This window comes from Medicago sativa, chromosome 1 (assembly GCF_051527215.1).
Source record: "Medicago sativa cultivar Bolivia chromosome 1, Bolivia_mono, whole genome shotgun sequence".
Lineage (NCBI taxonomy): Eukaryota > Viridiplantae > Streptophyta > Magnoliopsida > Fabales > Fabaceae > Medicago > Medicago sativa.
Window position 1 is genome coordinate 62,757,957 of NC_140749.1, and position 19,861 is coordinate 62,777,817.

Sequence of the window (19,861 nt, forward strand, 5' to 3'; positions counted from 1 at the left end):
AAGACAAAGAAACAAACAAGTCATAAAGCACAAGCAAAGTCAAAAATTCAAAAAGCAATGTTGTGACAATCTTTACACGCATTGTACGACAGGTGGCACTGTTTATTCTCCCAATTCACAATTTCACATTCCATTTTTTTTTTCTCTCTATAAAAATTCAATTTCTCTCACCCAACCAAAACCATATATTATCTGAGTATAGAACCATTCCTACATCTCCTCCTCCACCGTCGCGCTAGACAGTTATTTTCCATTTTTGTCCTTTCAAGCTTCAAGCAGAAGTAGAAAAATCAATGGTTAGTTTTGAAGTAGATAAAATAGTCACAAGAAAGGGGGGGTTTGAATTGTGACCCTTTAAAAATTATCCTGAAACTTAAAGGTTATTCTCAAGTAGTTTACTTGGAATGGTTAAGTTAACTTTCTGAACTCATAACGTTCTGAAGTTCATACACAGAAGCTGATTAATAAAGTAAATGTGTTGGTGTGTGTTGTGTGTACTGAAATTAAAGAGTATAAGGAAGAAAGAAAGAACACACAGAGATTTATAGAGGTTCACCCAATGTGGGCTAGTCCTCTCCTCACAATCTTGTGAGAGTTTCCACTATGATGCTTGAGATAACCTCTCAAGTCCTGCACCTTACAATCTTTGTTCACCTGAACAATTACAATCCTGTATTCTCTAAGCCTCAGCAGGCTTGCACCTTCTTGCTAAGTTACCCACTTAGACTTTTACAACCTTTGCTCAAACTAACACTTTAGTACCCCTAAAGCTAGATGAGACTTAGTTACAATTTGTATGGAAGTTGAATGTTTGTGAATCAAACAGAGGAGGAAGAAGAGAGAGGAGTTATCTTAGAGATAACAAAGAGTATTGATTTGCACTAAGTAATGAAAGCCTTAGAGATTGATCAATTTAAGTTTGCAAGAGCTTCAAACAAAATCAAAGTTGTTTTCTTGTATGCTTTGCAATGGTGCAAGTAATGCTGAGCCTTTGAACTGTATTTATAGAGTCCTTGGGCTCAAATAGCCGTTGTGGGGTGTCCAATGGTGTTATGCCATGTGTCCTGGGTCCCACAAGCTTTTACTTGAAATTCTGGGCAAACATTCTGATCTCTGATGAACTTCAGAATGTTGTTGCGTTCATGATGATCTTCATCTGGGTTCATCATGTTCTTCATCTGGGTTCATCATATATGAATGAACATATGAAGTTCTGGGCGTGTCATATGCTTTTCATATGAATTTCTGGGCAATAACCAAAGTATGGACTTTGCTTCATACTTCAGAAAGTTCAGTTGTCAGATCTGCCTTGGAACTTGGTGCAGGAGGATATAGTGGGATTCTGCATCTTCATACACAGGCTTTGAGAGATTGTGTGGTCCTTGTTCTGTACCAACTCTCATACGTGTCTATCTCTGATTGAGCAAGATAGATTTGCTTTGCTTTTGCTTTTGCTTTTCACCTACTGTACTGTTCATAAAGTAGGCCTGTGCTGAGCTGAACATTCTGATCATCAGAATGTTCCATTTGTTTCACTTAGGATGATTTGTAAGACTACCATTTGATGTAATCAAATCCTAATAGTGAAACACAATGAAGAGCAGTAAATATAACATCTAGGATGATATTCCCTTGTGGAATATTCCTAGGACTTTAATGTTCATAGTCTTAAATGAACATAAAGTATCCTTTTTGACATAATCCTTGTATATGCCTTTATTGCTTGATTGATCCATGCAAAAGTACTTCTCTTGACATTTATTTATGTCACATGTGTCTTGCATGACCTTGATCCATGTTCTTGAGATTCTGGGCTTGTGTAGAAGCAACCTTCTGATCTCTTGTGCGAACATTCTGATCTCTGAGCAACATTCTGATCTAACTTTCTGATCTCAGTGTTAGATCTTGAATTCAAATGTCCTTTGATTTCTTGATTCTTGGTATGATTTAAGCCTTGTTCCTGTCTTAGTAAAACACTCAAGAGCACAAGTTAAATACCAAGGAAATAATCAAAGTCCATTAATTCTTTAATCATATTGGTTTATTATCTTTAAAATTATTTAGGGATTTTGCCTCAACAATCTCCCCCTTTTTGAAGATGATAAACCTATGATTTAGGATTAAGGATTTTGATTATATATATGAAGAACAACAGAGCTTGAAAATTTATTTTAATGCTCCCCCTCATTTTTATAATCCATTATGCAGAGTTTTTAAGAACTTTAAAAAGCTCCCCCTCAATTTCATAATTCATTGCATAAAATAAAAAATATGCAGATTTGAACCAAACTCAATATCATTCATTAATGTAAAGCATGAAGTACAATTACATGAATATATGGTTCAAAAACAAAAAGAAATTCAAAGCATGTGATCAGGCAAAAAGTGAAGTTTCTAACTCCAATAACTAGTGATCACTAGACCTACTTAGGGCCTAAAACTAAGAAAAACTTAAGACTTAAATTAAATCCTAAAGCTTCTCCCCCTTTAGTCATCTGCAAAAAGGATAGGGAGGACAATACAGAAAGATTCAGGGAGTAGAATCCCCAGAATCAGAGGATGGTTCAGACTCAAACACAGATGGATCATCAAAAACTGGTAGATCAATTGCCAGACCAGGAGCATGGACTTTGACAGTCCAATCAGCCAAAGCACAGACAATTTTGTGTGTCTTGGTGGAGACCATGAGTGCCCTTGAGGCTAACTTCTCAGCCCTTGAAGGCTTGGCAGGTGCAGCAGGTGGAACAGCATCAGAAGCTTCAGCCTTCTCTTTGTTGGCAGACACAAAGGTATTGAGGGAGTCAAAAAGAGCAGCCATATTAGGAAGCTTGCTTGTGGTGGTAGTTTTCATTGGTGGTGGTGGTGGAGTGTATGAGGGAATGGTGTCTGGAGTTGGAAGGTTAGAAACCAAAAAGTTGCTTGTACCAGCAACAGATCCCATTGTGGAGGATGAGAGGTTAACATTCTGACCAGTTTGAGCCATGAGCTGTACCTCAACAGAGGGCAAAGATCCTGAGGCCATAGGCACTGGATCTGCTGACAGCTGGCTAACTTGAGCAAGAAGAGGCTCATTTGATGCATTCAAACCAGCAGAGACTTGAACATTCTGACTGACTGGAACATCTTCAGCAGGAATTTCAACATTCTGAGCTTCAGAGATTTCAACATTCTGACCTGCAGCTGGTTCCTGAACATGTTGAGTGGTGTCCTGACCATCTTGGAACACATCATTGTTGAAGTCAGTGTTGACATCTTCAATGTTGAGATCAAATCCAGTTGTGAACTCCATTTGTTCAACTTGAATATCTTTCTCCATGGACATGTTTGAAGCTAAAATTTCTGCCACTTCCTGAGTATCTTCATCAACATTCTGAGCTATCTTCTCAGTATTTTCTTCAACTCTTTGATTTGGATCAACAGAGTTTTCCTTACCAGCCATCTGAGATATACCTTCATGAATCTCAGTTGCTTGCTTAACATTCTCAGCTTCCCTTTGAAGAGATGCATCATCATCCTTCTGAGCATCATCTTCAATCATTGATTCACCAATCAAGGCCTTGAACTGAGAGCTTCCTTCTTGAACAATCTCCTTTGCAAGTTGAGAAACTTGAGAAAACAACTCCAAAGCTGGTGGAGAGGGAGGTCTGACTTCTGCATTCTTAGGAGATTCATCTCTGATATCTTCTACCTTTCTTTTCTTCCTGGTTTTCTGAACATTCTGATTAGAAGTCCTTTTAGAAGATCCAGAAGTGCCTGAGGTTGTGAAGGAAGGCATATTTGAGGTGGTGATGCGTAGTTGACCTAAAGTCTTTGATGTGAACTTCATGAAGTCAAGCTTGCGTGGTTCTCCCTCAAGTGGCACTTTTGCCTTCTGAAATATAGGTGTAAGGTGCATTGCATAGGGCAATCCAGCCACAGTTTGTTTCATTGCCAAACATGAGTCAATCATGTGTTGAATGATGAGAAAGCAAAGGTTAATTTTGGTTTTGCTTATGAGATGGTGGATGATGCATAGGTCCATGTCAGAGACAACATTAAAAGATCCACATTTTGGTATTAGAGTGTGCCTAATCATGTTGTGAAGGATTTTTGGGACATCTACTAGATTTGTGGAGTTAAAGGTGAGATTTTCTTTGGTGTAATTGGCTATGAGTTGAGTTTTGCTAACTCTGAGGTCATCAAACCAAGAACAAGAAAATAGTTTGTTACCTTCATTTGGAATTTTCAAGGCTTCAGAGAGGAAATCCTGAGTGATAGTGATCTGTACTCCTTTTACAGAAGAGATGAGAAAGTTCTCATTTTCCCTTTTGTTCTGCTTCACAATCAAGTTAATGTAGAACTCTCTAACCAAACCTTCATAGGTGTGCTCTTGTAGAGACACAAAGTTAGTCCAGCCTTGTGGATCTGTGAATTTCTTCAGATCCCAACCTTTTGTCTTTAAGCTATCAAACTCAAAACACTTAGTTCTGCTCATTGGTCTGAGGGCAATCTTCTCTGCTCTCTGAGCTTTTAGAACAGCAGCAACTCTAGCAATGTCTTTTCCTTTGCCATGCTTTTTAGGAGAAATTTTCTCCTCTTCTTCAGGAGTCTTTTCTTCAGACTCTTCCTCATCATTCTCATCATCATCTTCCTGAGATGATGAACTTCCTTTTGATGGAGAGGGAGTGGCAACTTTCTTTCCTTTCTTTGAGTGTACTCTCATGGATTTCACTATTTCAGAGAGAGTTTGCTCAGAGTCTTCTTCCAATTTTTCTTCCTTTTCAGGAATTTCCATTTCTTCTTCTGGATCCTCTTCAGAATCTTCTTCTCTTTCATCATCACTTGATTCTGTCTTCTTCTCTTCGTCAGAGACAAGATTCACATGTGAGACCTTAGGTTCCTTTGATGAATGCTTCATCCTAGATGATCTTCTAGTAGGAATAGGTCTGGGTTTGGTGATGGGTTTCTTAGAGGCTTTTGATTTTGAGGATTTGGGTGGATCAAAAGCAGGATAGACCACATCTGGAAGAACAGTGTGAACAGGGGTTTCACTTAGTGGTTGTTGATCAGAGGATCGACCAACAGCACCGTTTGGTGGTGGTGATTGAGAACGTTCCACTTGTGGAACTTCATTATCAGAGAGTTTTGAAGTGGTTTTTGTTCTTGCCATTTTCTTCGTAAGCGAGAGAGAGAAACAGAGGGTTTGTGAGTTTTGAGAGTGAGAAGAAAGAAGTTTTGGATTGAGATAGTTGTGAAATAATCAGAGGTGGTTACTGATTATATAGACCAAACGTGCAGAAGGAAAAGAAAGAGAGAAAGGAAATGATGGCAGTTTTGCATTGGAAAAGATGAAACTGCAGAAAAGTAACGGTCAGAGGAGAGAGAGAAAAAAGTAGCCGTTTGTGGGAAATGGAAGGGATTGGTTGATTTGATAGTTCAGGTTTTACATGGTGGTTAAACCTTAAACTCATCTTCTTATAACCAAACATTAAATGCTTGAGATTATAGAAGGATTTTTGGAGAAAGTCAACACAGAATCTTACGCATGAGATAGTTGACCCAGAAATCAAGTTTTGAATATAACTGAGTTTTGTGGACATCCTGAAAGGATGAAACTCAGATGAAAAAAAACTTGTGAATGTTGATTGAATGAATGTTAGGATGAACATTCTGATCATATGAACATTCTGACCTGATGAACATTCTGAACTCAAGAACATTCTGAGCTTAGGAACATTCTGAACTCAGGAACATTCTGATGAATGTTCTGATTATGATAGATCTATCTGATTTGCATCAGATGACATCAAGGGGTTTAGTCTAAGGCCCTTAGTGATCTGTAATCAATCTTTATTGGGATTTTTCATGATTGACAATTTTTCTTTAAGAAAATTGAATCTATCCTCAACAAGGGGTTTTGTGAAAATGTCAGCTAGTTGATTTTCAGTATCAACAAAGCTTAATGCAATATTCTTTTTCTGAACATGGTCTCTAATGAAATGATGCTTTATTTCAATATGTTTAGACCTAGAATGCTGAATAGGATTCTTAGAAAGATTAATTGCACTTGTATTATCACAAAAAATAGGAACACTTGTGTACCTTAATGAGTAATCTTCCAACTGATTTCTTACCCATAAAATTTGAGAGCAACAACTAGCTGCAGATACATACTCAGCTTCAGTTGTGGAGAGAGCAATGGTGTTTTGCTTTCTGCAAGACCATCCAATCAATGCTTGTCCCAAGAATTGACATGATCCACTTGTACTCTTCCTCTCAACTTTGTCTCCAGCATAGTCAGCATCACAATATGCTACAAGATCAAAACTAGAACCTTTTCTATACCAAAGGCCAAGATCAGTAGTACCTACTAGATATCTAAAAATCCTTTTAACTGCAGTTAAATGGGATTCTTTTGCACAAGTTTGAAATCTAGCACATAAACCTACTGCAAACATAATGTCAGGTCTGCTAGCAGTCAAATATAATAATGAGCCTATCATGCCTCTATATTCTTTTTCAGAAATAGATTTTCCACTCTCATCCTTATCTAAACTTGAAGATGGATGCATAGGGGTGACCATGATTTTTGCCTCATTCATTTTATATTTCTTAAGAATGTCTTTGACATACTTTTCTTGACTTATGAAAATTCCATTTGGATGTTGTTTGATTTGTAAACCAAGGAAGAAACCAAGTTCACCCATCATGCTCATCTCAAATTCACTTTGCATAAGGTTGGAAAATTCTTCACACATTTTCATTTTGGTGGCACCAAAAATAATATCATCCACATAAACTTGAACAATAAGTAAGTCAGAGTCATGTGTTTTTCTAAAAAGTGTGGTATCAATTTTTCCTCTTGAAAAACCATTTTCAATTAAAAATGTGCTAAGTCTGTCATACCAAGCTCTAGGAGCTTGTTTAAGACCATAGAGTGCTTTAGTGAGTTTGAAAACATGATCTGGTTTTTCTTTACTTATGAAACCAGGAGGTTGACTTACATAAACTTCCTCATTTAGAAAACCATTTAAAAATGCACTTTTAACATCCATTTGAAAAAGTTTAATGCTTTTATGTGCAGCATATGCAAGGAGAATTCTGATGGCTTCTAACCTTGCCACTGGTGCAAAGGTCTCATCATAGTCAATACCTTCTTGTTGGTTGTAACCTTGAGCAACTAACCTTGCTTTGTTTCTGACAACCTTACCATTTTCATCAAGCTTGTTTCTGAAAACCCATCTTGTTCCAATGATGGTTTTCTCTTGATTATTTGGAACCAGGTTCCAAACTCTGTTCCTTTCAAACTGAGAAAGTTCCTCCTTCATGGCCTCAATCCAGGAATCATCAATAATAGCTTCATTGATTGACTTGGGTTCCATTTGAGAGATCATTGCCATGTTGGTATCTTGAAAGGACAATCTGGTTCTTATACCATCAGTTGTGCTTCCAATGATTTGATCTACAGGATGGTCTCCTACCATTCTCCAACTTCTTGGTGGACTTTGGAAGGTTTGATCCTGAACATTCTGATCATCTTCTTTCTCAACTGAAGTGTCAATGTTCTGACTGGGAACATTCTGAAGTGTTGGCACTTCTGTGTCTTCACTTTCTTTTGGTTGAGAATGTTCATCATATTCATCAAATATGACATGCATACTAATTTCAACTGTCTGGGTTTTTAGATTGTACACTCTATAACCTTTAGAAGTTGTAGAGTATCCTAAAAAGATAGCTTTATCTGATTTAGGATCAAACTTACCCAATTTTTCTTTATTGTTCAGAATGTAGCAATAACAGCCAAATATGTGAAAATAAGATATGCTAGGTTTAATGTTTTTCCAGAGTTCATATGGAGTTTTATTAAGAACTTTTCTTATTGAAACTCTATTCAAAATGTAGCAAGATGTGTTAATGGCTTCTGCCCAAAAATAATCTTCAACATTTGATTCATTTAACATTGTTCTAGCCATTTCTTGTAAAGTCCTATTTTTTCTTTCAACAACTCCATTTTGTTGTGGAGTTCTTGCACAAGAAAAATTATGTTTAATACCATTTTCATCAAAGAATGTTTTGAAAGATGCATTTTCAAATTCTCCTCCATGATCACTCCTTACTGTAATGATATTAGAACCTTTTTCATTTTGAACTCTTTTACAAAAGTGTTGAAATGCTTCAAAAGATTCATCTTTGTGTTTTAAAAACAGCACCCATGTAAATCTGGAAAAATCATCAACAATAACAAACCCATATCTTTTGCCTGTTAGACTAGCAGTTTGAACTGGACCAAATAGATCAATGTGAAGAAGTTCTAAAGGTTTCTGAGTTGAAACAAACTCAATGGTTTTAAAACTACTTTTCACTTGTTTACCTTTGACACATGCTTCACAGATCTTATCCTTGTCAAAGCTAATCTTAGGCAAACCTCTAACTAGATCAAGTTGAGAAAGTTTAGCAATGGTTTTCATGCTTATATGACCAGCCCTTTTGTGCCAAATCCATTTGTCCTTTTCAAGAGACATAAAACAGGATTCTGCAGGCATATCATTTAGTTCTAAAACATACAAGTTCTTTCTTCTTGATCCAGAGAAAAACAGTTTGTTAGAGGAGGTTTGTCTTATTTCACATATGTTAGGTTTAAAGATCACTTCAAATCCACTATCACACAATTGACTTATGCTAAGTAGATTGTGTTTTAAACCTTCTACATACTGAACATTTTCTATCTTAGCAGAGTTAGGTTTACCTATAGTACCTTTACCTCTGATCTTACCCTTGTCATTGTTTCCAAATGTCACCAGTCCTCCATCCTTCTTTTCAAATGTCAGGAAACAGTTCCTGTCACCTGTCATGTGCCTAGAACAACCACTATCCAAGTACCATGGCTTTGTTCTAGCACCCTGAGGCAGGACCTACATTTGACAAGATAAAAATTTTAGGTACCCATGTAATGTTGGGTCCTTGAGGGTTAGTTCTTCTAAGAGATCCTTCCTTATTGTAACATTCTGTCTTGTGTGATCAGATTTGTTACAGTAGGAGCATGACTTCTTAGCTTTCTCAGCCTTTTGTGAACTTTCTGATCTGTTGAGATGAGAACGTTCTGAACTAAGATTAATTTTATTTTCTTTGATAAGTTTTTTCTTAACATGGCATATTTTTTCATCATGTCCATACCTATCACAAAAATAACATTTAGTTCTTGGTTTAGTTTTAGGTACAAAACTTTCAATGATTTTGTGTGGATCCTTAAAGCCTAAGCCAGATTTTTTAGCACTTTCATTTTGAGATCCTAAGATATTTTGAAATGTTTCTGTAGATTTTATAAAACCTGTAAGATCATTTTTCAAAGTTTCAACTTCCTTTTTCAAAAGTGTGTTTTCCTTTTTCATCTCAGAAGGTATAGAAATAATGCCTTTTTGTTTCTTGTTTAACTCTTTTTGTTTTTCTGACATTTCAAAATGGGAATCTTGCAAAATCTGTATGGTTTTTCTAGATTCATCATATTTGTTTTGAAGTGTTTCTTTTTCTGCTTTTATTTCAGAAAGTTCCTTGATTAAAGAATGACATCTATTAGTTAAGAAGTTTGAGTCATATAAGAGACTATCTATTTTACTTTCAAGATCTTTATAGAAAGAATCAGTTTTATAGACAATTACCTCTTCTTCATCATCTGACTGAGCCATCAATCCCATGTTGGCTTCTTCATCTTCTTGAGGTTCTGATTCTTCTAAGTCATCCCAAGTGATCATTGCCTTCTTCTTGAAGGGAGGTTTCCTTTGCACCTTCTTGATGTCAGGACATTCACTCTTGTAGTGTCCAGTTTTGTTGCAGCCATAACAAGTGACTTGGCTTTTGTCAGCTTCAGTTCTGGTGCTATTGTTGGTGTTTGGAAACTTCTTTCTGATCTGATTTCTTCTCAACATCATTCTTTGAATTCTTTTGGAGATTAGTGCAAGTTCATCTTCAGCTTCTTCTTCATGAACTTCATCTAATTCTTGTGGTTCTTGTACCTCATCATCAACAACTGATGGGGTTTGCTGAGATGCTTTTAAAGCAAGTGTTTTAACCTTCTTTACTGGTTTGTCTCCTTGAAGTACCACTTCATGAGCTCTCAGTGATCCAATGAGATCTTCCAGGTTCATAGATTTCAAATCTTTGGCCTGAGTGATTGCAGTGACCATAGGTCTCCACACACTTGGAAGACATCTTAATATTTTTCTGATTCTATCATGAGTAGAATATGCCTTTCCAAGAGATCTCATTTCATTTACTATTGTAGTAAATCTAGCATACATCTCATCAATGGTTTCATTTTCACTCATTTCAAAGACTTCAAACTTTCTGACACCTATGTCAATTCTAGTTTCTTTGACATGAGATGTACCCTCATGATGCATTTTCAGAGTATCCCATACCTCTTTAGCATTCTTACATTCATCAACTCTTTCACTTTCTTCCATGGTTAGTGCACATGATAAAAAGAGTCTAGCTTTAGAGTTTAACAATACCTGAGCCTTTTCATCTGTTGACCATGAACTCTTTTCTTTGACAGCTCCTTCTTTGGTTGTTGGGACAAAATCTCCATCTGTGATGACTTGCCACATATCATTGTCTTGAGATCTGAGGAAGAGTTCCATTTTGCCTTTCCAGAAGTAATAGTTTGAGCCATCAAAAAGTGGTGGTCTGTTTGATGATCCTCCTTCAGCTATGTACTTGACTTTAGACATGCTTCCTGAATCTTTTCTCTAACACTTGTTAAAGTGTTCAAACCCTTAGAACCGGGCTCTGATACCAATTGAAGTAGATAAAATAGTCACAAGAAAGGGGGGGTTTGAATTGTGACCCTTTAAAAATTATCCTGAAACTTAAAGGTTATTCTCAAGTAGTTTACTTGGAATGGTTAAGTTAACTTTCTGAACTCAGAACGTTCTGAAGTTCATACACAGAAGCTGATTAATAAAGTAAATGTGTTGGTGTGTGTTGTGTGTACTGAAATTAAAGAGTATAAGGAAGAAAGAAAGAACACACAAAGATTTATAGAGGTTCACCCAATGTGGGCTAGTCCTCTCCTCACAATCTTGTGAGAGTTTCCACTATGATGCTTGAGATAACCTCTCAAGTCCTGCACCTTACAATCTTTGTTCACCTGAACAATTACAATCCTGTATTCTCTAAGCCTCAGCAGGCTTGCACCTTCTTGCTAAGTTACCCACTTAGACTTTTACAACCTTTGCTCAAACTAACACTTTAGTACCCCTAAAGCTAGATGAGACTTAGTTACAATTTGTATGGAAGTTGAATGTTTGTGAATCAAACAGAGGAGGAAGAAGAGAGAGGAGTTATCTTAGAGATAACAAAGAGTATTGATTTGCACTAAGTAATGAAAGCCTTAGAGATTGATCAATTTCAGTTTGCAAGAGCTTCAAACAAAATCAAAGTTGTTTTCTTGTATGCTTTGCAATGGTGCAAGTAATGCTGAGCCTTTGAACTGTATTTATAGAGTCCTTGGGCTCAAATAGCCGTTGTGGGGTGTCCAATGGTGTTATGCCATGTGTCCTGGGTCCCACAAGCTTTTACTTGAAATTCTGGGCAAACATTCTGATCTCTGATGAACTTCAGAATGTTGTTGCGTTCATGATGATCTTCATCTGGGTTCATCATGTTCTTCATCTGGGTTCATCATATATGAATGAACATATGAAGTTCTGGGCGTGTCATATGCTTTTCATATGAATTTCTGGGCAATAACCAAAGTATGGACTTTGCTTCATACTTCAGAAAGTTCAGTTGCCAGATCTGCCTTGGAACTTGGTGCAGGAGGATATAGTGGGATTCTGCATCTTCATACACAGGCTTTGAGAGATTGTGTGGTCCTTGTTCTGTACCAACTCTCATACGTGTCTATCTCTGATTGAGCAAGATAGATTTGCTTTGCTTTTGCTTTTGCTTTTCACCTACTGTACTGTTCATAAAGTAGGCCTGTGCTGAGCTGAACATTCTGATCATCAGAATGTTCCATTTGTTTCACTTAGGATGATTTGTAAGACTACCATTTGATGTAATCAAATCCTAATAGTGAAACACAATGAAGAGCAGTAAATATAACATCTAGGATGATATTCCCTTGTGGAATATTCCTAGGACTTTAATGTTCATAGTCTTAAATGAACATAAAGTATCCTTTTTGACATAATCCTTGTATATGCCTTTATTGCTTGATTGATCCATGCAAAAGTACTTCTCTTGACATTTATTTATGTCACATGTGTCTTGCATGACCTTGATCCATGTTCTTGAGATTCTGGGCTTGTGTAGAAGCAACCTTCTGATCTCTTGTGCGAACATTCTGATCTCTGAGCAACATTCTGATCTAACTTTCTGATCTCAGTGTTAGATCTTGAATTCAAATGTCCTTTGATTTCTTGATTCTTGGTATGATTTAAGCCTTGTTCCTGTCTTAGTAAAACACTCAAGAGCACAAGTTAAATACCAAGGAAATAATCAAAGTCCATTAATTCTTTAATCATATTGGTTTATTATCTTTAAAATTATTTAGGGATTTTGCCTCAACAAGTTTTTTTTTTTATCACACTTTTCGCGCTCCTTTTCTCTTTGTTTTTCATTTTTTTTCTCTGTTATTTTTCGTAACTGTGAATCTTCACCAAACGGAAAATAATCAACTGAATTGAAGTTCCCAACGACAATCGTTGAATGATTCTCAAGTTACTGATTCTGTTTTTGTGGAATTTGATCTGGTTTGTTAGAATAGAAGGGTTATTCGCGAGTTTTGTGTTTTGTTAACTGGATGATTTACTTGTTTATTTTACTGATAGATCCGATTTTGGAATCGATTTTAGTGTTTAATTTAGGGTTGCATGATTGTGTAGAGATTTGTTTCATTGGATTGCTTGGTTGATTAGAAGTGCTATTGAATTTGATTCACCACTTTGTTTGAACCATTCGTTTGTGTTGTTTCTGTAGTGATGACTGTGATAGACTAATAGTGAATGGTTTGTTTGATTTTTTGAAAGAAATGGATTCTCTGCAGTTAGGTGTCACTGCAGTTAGACGGTTAAGATTCATTTGTCAAACTTACATTGTGAATCTTCCAATGGCTTGGATTTGACTGTTGTGATTTCCGACCGGAGGTAATCCGGGTTTGATTGCAAAATGGCTTCCCTCGGTCAAATAGCAAGTACAAGGATCATCTCAAGCATCCAATTTTTATCAGCGATTTATGAATTACACTTTTATTTATTTACTAAGCTTTAAATTTGGACCGATGATTTCAATCAAACAGCCTTTAGTGTGCACTGACTGCATGTAGGATTTTCTGCCGTTAGGGAATCCAAGTCCGTTGATAAGTGTAGTTGGCTCCATATATTTAAGACTTGAGTTTTTGTTGTTGATCGTTAAAGCTACACTAATCTAATGGTAATGGGGTTGTTAGTATGCTTGTTTGTGGCGTTGAAAGTGTGTATGGAGAAATTTCCTTTTGTTGATGCATCTGATGTTTGTGAAATTTTACAGGCGAATGCAGCATCAGGTATGGATGTGAATGATGAATGCAAGTTAAAGTTTTTGGAGCTCAAGGCGAAGAGGACCTATCGGTATATCATTTACAAGATTAAGGTGAAGCAGAAGCAAGTTGTTGTTGACAAGGTTGGTGATCCTGCAAATGGTTACGATGATTTCACTGCTAATCTTCCTGCCGACGAGTGTCGATATGCTGTTTATGATTTTGATTTTGTCACTGAGGAGAATTGCCAGAAAAGCAGAATTTTCTTCATAGCTTGGTAATGTCAACTTTTTGGATCTTAAAGCAACAGTTAACTTATAGATTTGGATATTCCATTTTTTATGATTGATTTTAACCCGAGTATATCATTTTGTTGCTTTTGTTTGAAGGTGCCCTGATATTTCAAGGGTAAGGAGCAAGATGATTTATGCTAGCTCCAAAGATAGGTTCAAAAGGGAGCTTGATGGGATTCAAGTTGAGTTGCAAGCTACTGATCCTACTGAGATGGATCTTGATGTGTTCAAAAGCCGTGTCAATTAATCTTTTGTGATTGAATAAAATTTCTTATGTGGAATTTGTCTATAGTTTGTCTGATGGTCAGCTTGGTTAATTACATATTTGATTTACCAAGTTTTGACATGAAGTCTAATGCACCTTAAACTTCTCTTGTTTCCATATTATGGTTTGTGACATACTGTGTTTGTGTTTGTGTTAGTTTTAATTTTTAGTCCTGTGCTTAGTGCTTACTAATCGATTAATTTTGTAACTATTTCTGTGTGATCGGACAAATATTTCGGACAAGCTATTGACCGAAATATCTTCTTGAAGAATGGTCTGTTTTTTATTTATATGACAATTAAAAATAATATGTTAACAAATATGAGGATAAATGCATATGGATGTTCAAAAAACAGGGTCTCTAGGCTCTAATACATTGCAAACCTTATACAAGGAGAGAGCTAAACAACTAGGATAGCAAGACACATAATTGGTCGTTCAAATTTTGTGTAAGCTTTTTACAATAGTGGTTGATTCATAACTTGATAACAGTTCATGTGATCAATGATCTAGAGTTAGATTTTTACATACAAGATAGGCCAGTGTGTGGATTATCAACATTTAGAGCCAAAAGGACTCTAGTATGAGTGATGTGTTAGAAATATAATATAAAATCAATTATGTATCTTCACTTAAAAAACACAACACTTTTGGAATAGTTAATTCACAACAGAGTCAAGTCATTTATATCTGTGAGTGATGACAAACTTTTAATATGCGTATAGATTGGAATCACTGGTACATGTATCAGTGTTTAGCAACTCTGCATAAACGTTGAAGGCATAACTGCAGATACTGCATACTAGTAAATAGTAATGTTGATCACAATAGTACATTATTCAATATTCAATCCATAGAATTGTTGAACCTTCTTACAAGCTATCTCTGAAACAAACGTGTGAATCCATTAGGACTAGGACCCCATTAAATGTAAACTTCAGAATTTCAGTAAGATTGTTTCTTAACAGTTATTGATGTAAATTGAAATTTTCTTCGACAACTACTTTTTTTTAAAAGTTAAGAGCTCTCAAGCTTCAAAAGAACTCATTTATTAGTCATAAACCTATCTTAGTACAGAAACTACCACAACCTGAAAATTGGTGCATTCAAAAAGAAACTTGAACAATGTTAACAGGATATCCTTCTTAATATAAGAAAAAAAGATGTTGTGGAAAAAACAATTTTAACCCATGCTATCCTTCTGCCACGTCCCACTTTTAAGGGCAAAACATGTCTAAATTTTGCTTTTGCTAACTAAATTACTATGATGTCATCTAACCATCCAAAATTTAATAGTTTGCTTTAATTGCTCTTCAAAAAGGATAGGCTGGTTCCATGGTAACCATACGAAACAAATTTTGTTGGACAACAAAAAGGAAAAAGTTGCCTTTTGTACTATAACTCCAGAAAAAGCCCTGCACTCTTCTCAATATTTTGGGGGGCAAAAATGAATAATTCAAATTTTGAAATTTCAAATAGTCTTTCTATATATCATCCAATACTCTTTCTACTATCATTCTCTGGTTTTTCTCTCTCTCACTTGCTTTTATCTCAACTCTATTATTCTCAATTAAGGTAAACCGAAATATTCACAAGATAAATATTCAATATTATCTAGGTACAAAAGATAAAAATGTTAACAAGTGAGGGCAGGGAAATAATGAGGAAGATCAAGGTCTGTATTTTCTTCTTTTCAAACTTTCTAATCCTCATTTTCTACTCTACTCTTCAATTTTATTTTGTAGGTTTTTAAACTTTCTAATCTCCATCTTCTCATCTTCAATTTTATTTTGCAGGAAACTTGAAAGTTGTACTTCATTCAACCGAACAAGTAGTTGAAGTGCTGCAAAAAATAATATTATGAACAACTTTTCAGATCTACAGGTTCATTTGATGTTTAAAGTGTCTAAAATTTACTCTTTTCTTTATCTAACATGTAACTTTTCATTATTTGTATTTATCTTCAACAACAATTTATTTATCTAGAAATGCAAAAGTTGAACAGAGTTCTTGTCTCTTCATCAAACTACAAACAAAGAAAGGAGACACAAGTAAGTAAACAATAAGATGTATTGTATGTTGCCAATTTTTTTAAATCCTCAATAAATTGTTATTGCAGGAAAGGTGTATTGTATGTTGCCAATTTTTTTATTTTTTTTTGGAAAATATGATATTTTGCAGCAAAGTCAAATAATCTTCATATCTCTCCAACAAACTACAAAGAAAGACATTCTTATGAAGAACTAAACTTTTTACCTTTATTTTATCTTTCAATGTTACATTCAAAAAAGTTCTTATTTTATTCAAGAGTTTTAATCTTTTATATCTAAATAAAATTTCTATTATGTAAAACAACTGACCAAAGATCCAAAAAAAAAAATTAACATAGTATTGTTCTTTAAATTAAGAAGATGATGAAGAAAGATAAATATTTTCAAGAAGAAAATCTTACACTTCTCTCATGAAGAGATTGTTCATTTTTTCTTCTTGTATGTTTTACTAAGCTCCTTTTTATGTTCTTCATTTTGCAGGAGATTTGAAAGCAGCTCTCCTGCCTCCAGTCAACAATAGAGGATGTTCTGCCAAATAAAAATAAAATTTCTTTTAAATTATTTTGTTTCCTAGCCAACAAAATAAATACTATAACGAAAATTTAAATTCAAATATAGTTTACACATGAAAATAAAAGAATATGACACTTTGAGGACTCATGATATTGTAAATCTCAACAATTGTACTGATGTTTTTAATACAAATAACAAAGAGTCTTTCATGAAAAAGAAAATGTCCATTGAGAATGAGGAAAAATGAAAAAAGATAAGCACCCAAATTAAGTCCGTTTAAGTTTATTTAATTGGTCTTTTAAGTCCATTTAAGCACCCAATAGCAGGCTAGCAGCAACAAGGAAAAGTGTAGTAGGCTAGCAGAAACGTGAAACAGAGAAAAGATTGATGAGCTGTGTTCTGATTTTATTGAAAGTATTGATGCTCTCCGGAAAGAATTTATGCTTTTAGTTGACCTACATATTATTTATACGAAAAAAAATGAGGTTTATTGAAAGAAAATTTATTAAAAAAATATGGGATATATTAAAAATCTGGTGTCTCTTTTATTATTTATACAAAAAAAATTGAGTTATATTAAAAGAGAGAATTTTTTATAAAAAAATATGGGTTGAAATTTTTAAACAGAAAAGTCTTCGTTTTATATTCGAAAAAAGATCAAAACTGCAGTAAAAAGGATAAATTTTTGTGGTTAAGAAAACCTTATGATTTTTGCATGAACAAAAAAAAAACCTACGAAAAGAAGTCTTCAAGCAATTTGCAATAAAAAAGGTTCTTTATCAAAGATCCAATAAAAGTATTACAAAAGAATACCAGTAGTATTAGATCTAAAAAAAAACCCTAAAACAGATTCATAAATATACAAAATAATATTCTTACATCACTTGAAAATCACATCAAATTTCATCTTCCGACTGTTGTTGTTGTTGCATGTTTGATGACGAAATTTAAGCTATTGTTGTTGCGGTTGTATCAAAAAAATTGCTCCGGCCTTACTTTTTGTAGGTTTTGTTGTGGATGTTTAGGGTAAGCAAAACATCAGTTTGATTTTTGCAGTGGAGGTTCACGGTGGCCGCAAAATCGGAGAAATAAACAAGGGTTTTTTATAAAGAATGGTGGTGGTGCATCCAAACTGTGGCTGAAAATCTCATTTTTTAAAACCTGAAAATCTCAAGATATTTCCTTTTGAAAATCTAATTTGATAGAAAGAAAGAGGAGAATGAGGAGATGAATAATATGTAATTTTTTTTTAGTAAAGGTCGCCGGAAAGATGTAGATCTGGTCGGAAGTTGTTGGTGACGGTGGTTCATGGTGGAGAAGAGAAAGACATGGATGGTTTCAGGCGAGAGAGAGAGAGAGAGAGAGAGAGAGAGAGAGAGAAGGGACATATGTGAGAGATGTGGAAACTGTGATAGATTTTGTTCAAAATAAACAAATTATTAAATAATATTAAATAAAAAAAATGTGAGACGTGTGAGGATTTAAGAAAGTGAATGGAGAAAGAGGGCTGATGTGTAGATATTTGAAGTGTGTACGTGTGGTGTGGGAAAAAAGTTACAAACAATTAATGAGTGTAGATATACTTACATTTCTAGAATTAAAACAAAGTTACAAATAATTAATATTTATTAATAGGACAATTAATTAATGAGTAAACCATTGGTTTCAAAATTTATTCTCAAATTAGTCCTCTATTAATGTTTTAAAAATAATCTTTGTCAAAATTTTCTCAATTAAATTATTATCTGTGTTTTTGTGACACGACGAGTTACTTAATTGATAAATTTTTGGCAAAAACAAAGGCTATTTAGAACTATTATCAAAAGTTTTTCAATTAAATCTTTATCTCTATGTTATTGTCTCATGACGGAAGAATGATGGACTAATTTGAGTGTGTCTTACAAAGACAGTGAACAATTTGGTGGTTTACTCATTAATACTTCATCTGCCTCAAAGTAATAGTCGTTTAAAGTTTTTACATAATTTTTAAGAAAATATTTATAATTAAGTTGATTTCAGTGCCAAAATTAATATCATTTACCAAAATACCTCTATTATTTGTAGTTAGTGGACAGTTACGTCAGATGAAATTTAATAAATAAAAATATAATAGTGAAAAAAATACTAAATGTTGTGTTGATATTCTAAAGTGACAATTATTTTGAGACGGAACAAATATTATTTAAAAAGATGATTATTTTAAGATGGATGGAATATTAAATAGAGTTAAGAAAAATCAAACAGGGGTCTTCGAGCATAACTCATCGTCGCCGTAAATGAAAAAAAAATCAATTATTAGGGATATCTCAAAATCACTTTGTAAGTTCATTGAGCAACTATAGCATTTGGTGATAAATATAAACTACAAGTATATTAATGATTCAATAAATCTAAAATATAATTTTTTGCTTATAATAGTGATCGAAGGAAATACGCTACTAAACATATTTTAGTAAACTAACCTGAAATGCATGAGAGAAGTCTGCATTGACTAAAATTTCAAAAGTAACGCAAATGCACATGATAAGTGGTCGCTGACTAAACTAATTTCGATACACGTTATTTATAAAAAATTGTTTATGCTAAAACGTTTTTGCTATTTTGTTTGTCACCTCACTTCAATTTTATATTGATATCGAACTTTCATAAACTATAATGCACGGGAAAAGTGAGCATTGACCAAACTTTCAAAAATAAATCAAATACACGGGATATGTTATCATTGACTAAACTAACTTTGATCTACAGGACAAGTTGTCATTTATAAAAATAAAAAAAATCATGCTAAAACGTTTAAACTATTTATAAATATCATCACCTCAATTAAATTCTACACTGATATTGAACACTTATCAACTAAAAAGCATGAGATTAGTGGACATTGAATAAAATTTTGTAGATAACTGAAATGAATTGGAGAAGTGGCCATTGAATAAAATTTCAAAAGTAAAGTAAATGCACGGGATAAGTGAACATTGACTACAAGTATATTAATGATTCAATAAATCTAAAATATAATTTTTTGCTTATAATAGTGATCGAAGGAAATACACTACTAAACATATTTTAGTAAACTAACCTGAAATGCATGAGAGAAGTCTGCATTGACTAAAATTTCAAAAGTAACGCAAATGCACAGGATAAGTGGTCGCTGACTAAACTAATTTTGATACACGTTATTTATAAAAAATTGTTTATGCTAAAACGTTTTTGCTATTTTGTTTGTCACTTCACTTCAATT

The 19,861-nt window shown here is 34.3% G+C and overlaps 1 protein-coding gene and 2 long non-coding RNA genes across 4 annotated transcripts; 2 read left to right on the top strand and 1 right to left on the bottom strand.

Moving 5' to 3' along the window:
- LOC146956207 (actin-depolymerizing factor 4) lies at positions 1–14,212 on the top strand. The gene is made up of 3 exons (XM_085727503.1): positions 1–296; positions 13,510–13,775; positions 13,888–14,212. The coding sequence occupies exons 1-3, from the start codon at positions 294–296 to the stop codon at positions 14,036–14,038; spliced, it is 420 nt and encodes a 139-aa protein (XP_085583629.1). The 5' UTR covers positions 1–293; the 3' UTR covers positions 14,039–14,212.
- A 1,391-nt stretch (positions 14,213–15,603) lies between these two features.
- Positions 15,604–16,841, top strand: LOC146956208 (uncharacterized). The gene is made up of 4 exons (XR_015019687.1): positions 15,604–15,731; positions 15,853–15,940; positions 16,043–16,107; positions 16,588–16,841. It is a non-coding gene; the product is annotated as an uncharacterized LOC146956208 (long non-coding RNA).
- LOC146956209 (uncharacterized) lies at positions 15,627–18,071 on the bottom strand. Of its 2 annotated transcripts, none has more exons than XR_015019678.1 (3): positions 17,500–18,071; positions 16,509–16,635; positions 15,627–15,899 (listed from the first exon to the last, which is right to left on the bottom strand). It is a non-coding gene; the product is annotated as an uncharacterized LOC146956209 (long non-coding RNA). The 2 variants fall into 2 exon arrangements; XR_015019683.1 differs by lacking the exon at positions 15,627–15,899 and adding an exon at positions 16,019–16,082.
- Between the last annotated feature and the right edge of the window lie 1,790 nt (positions 18,072–19,861).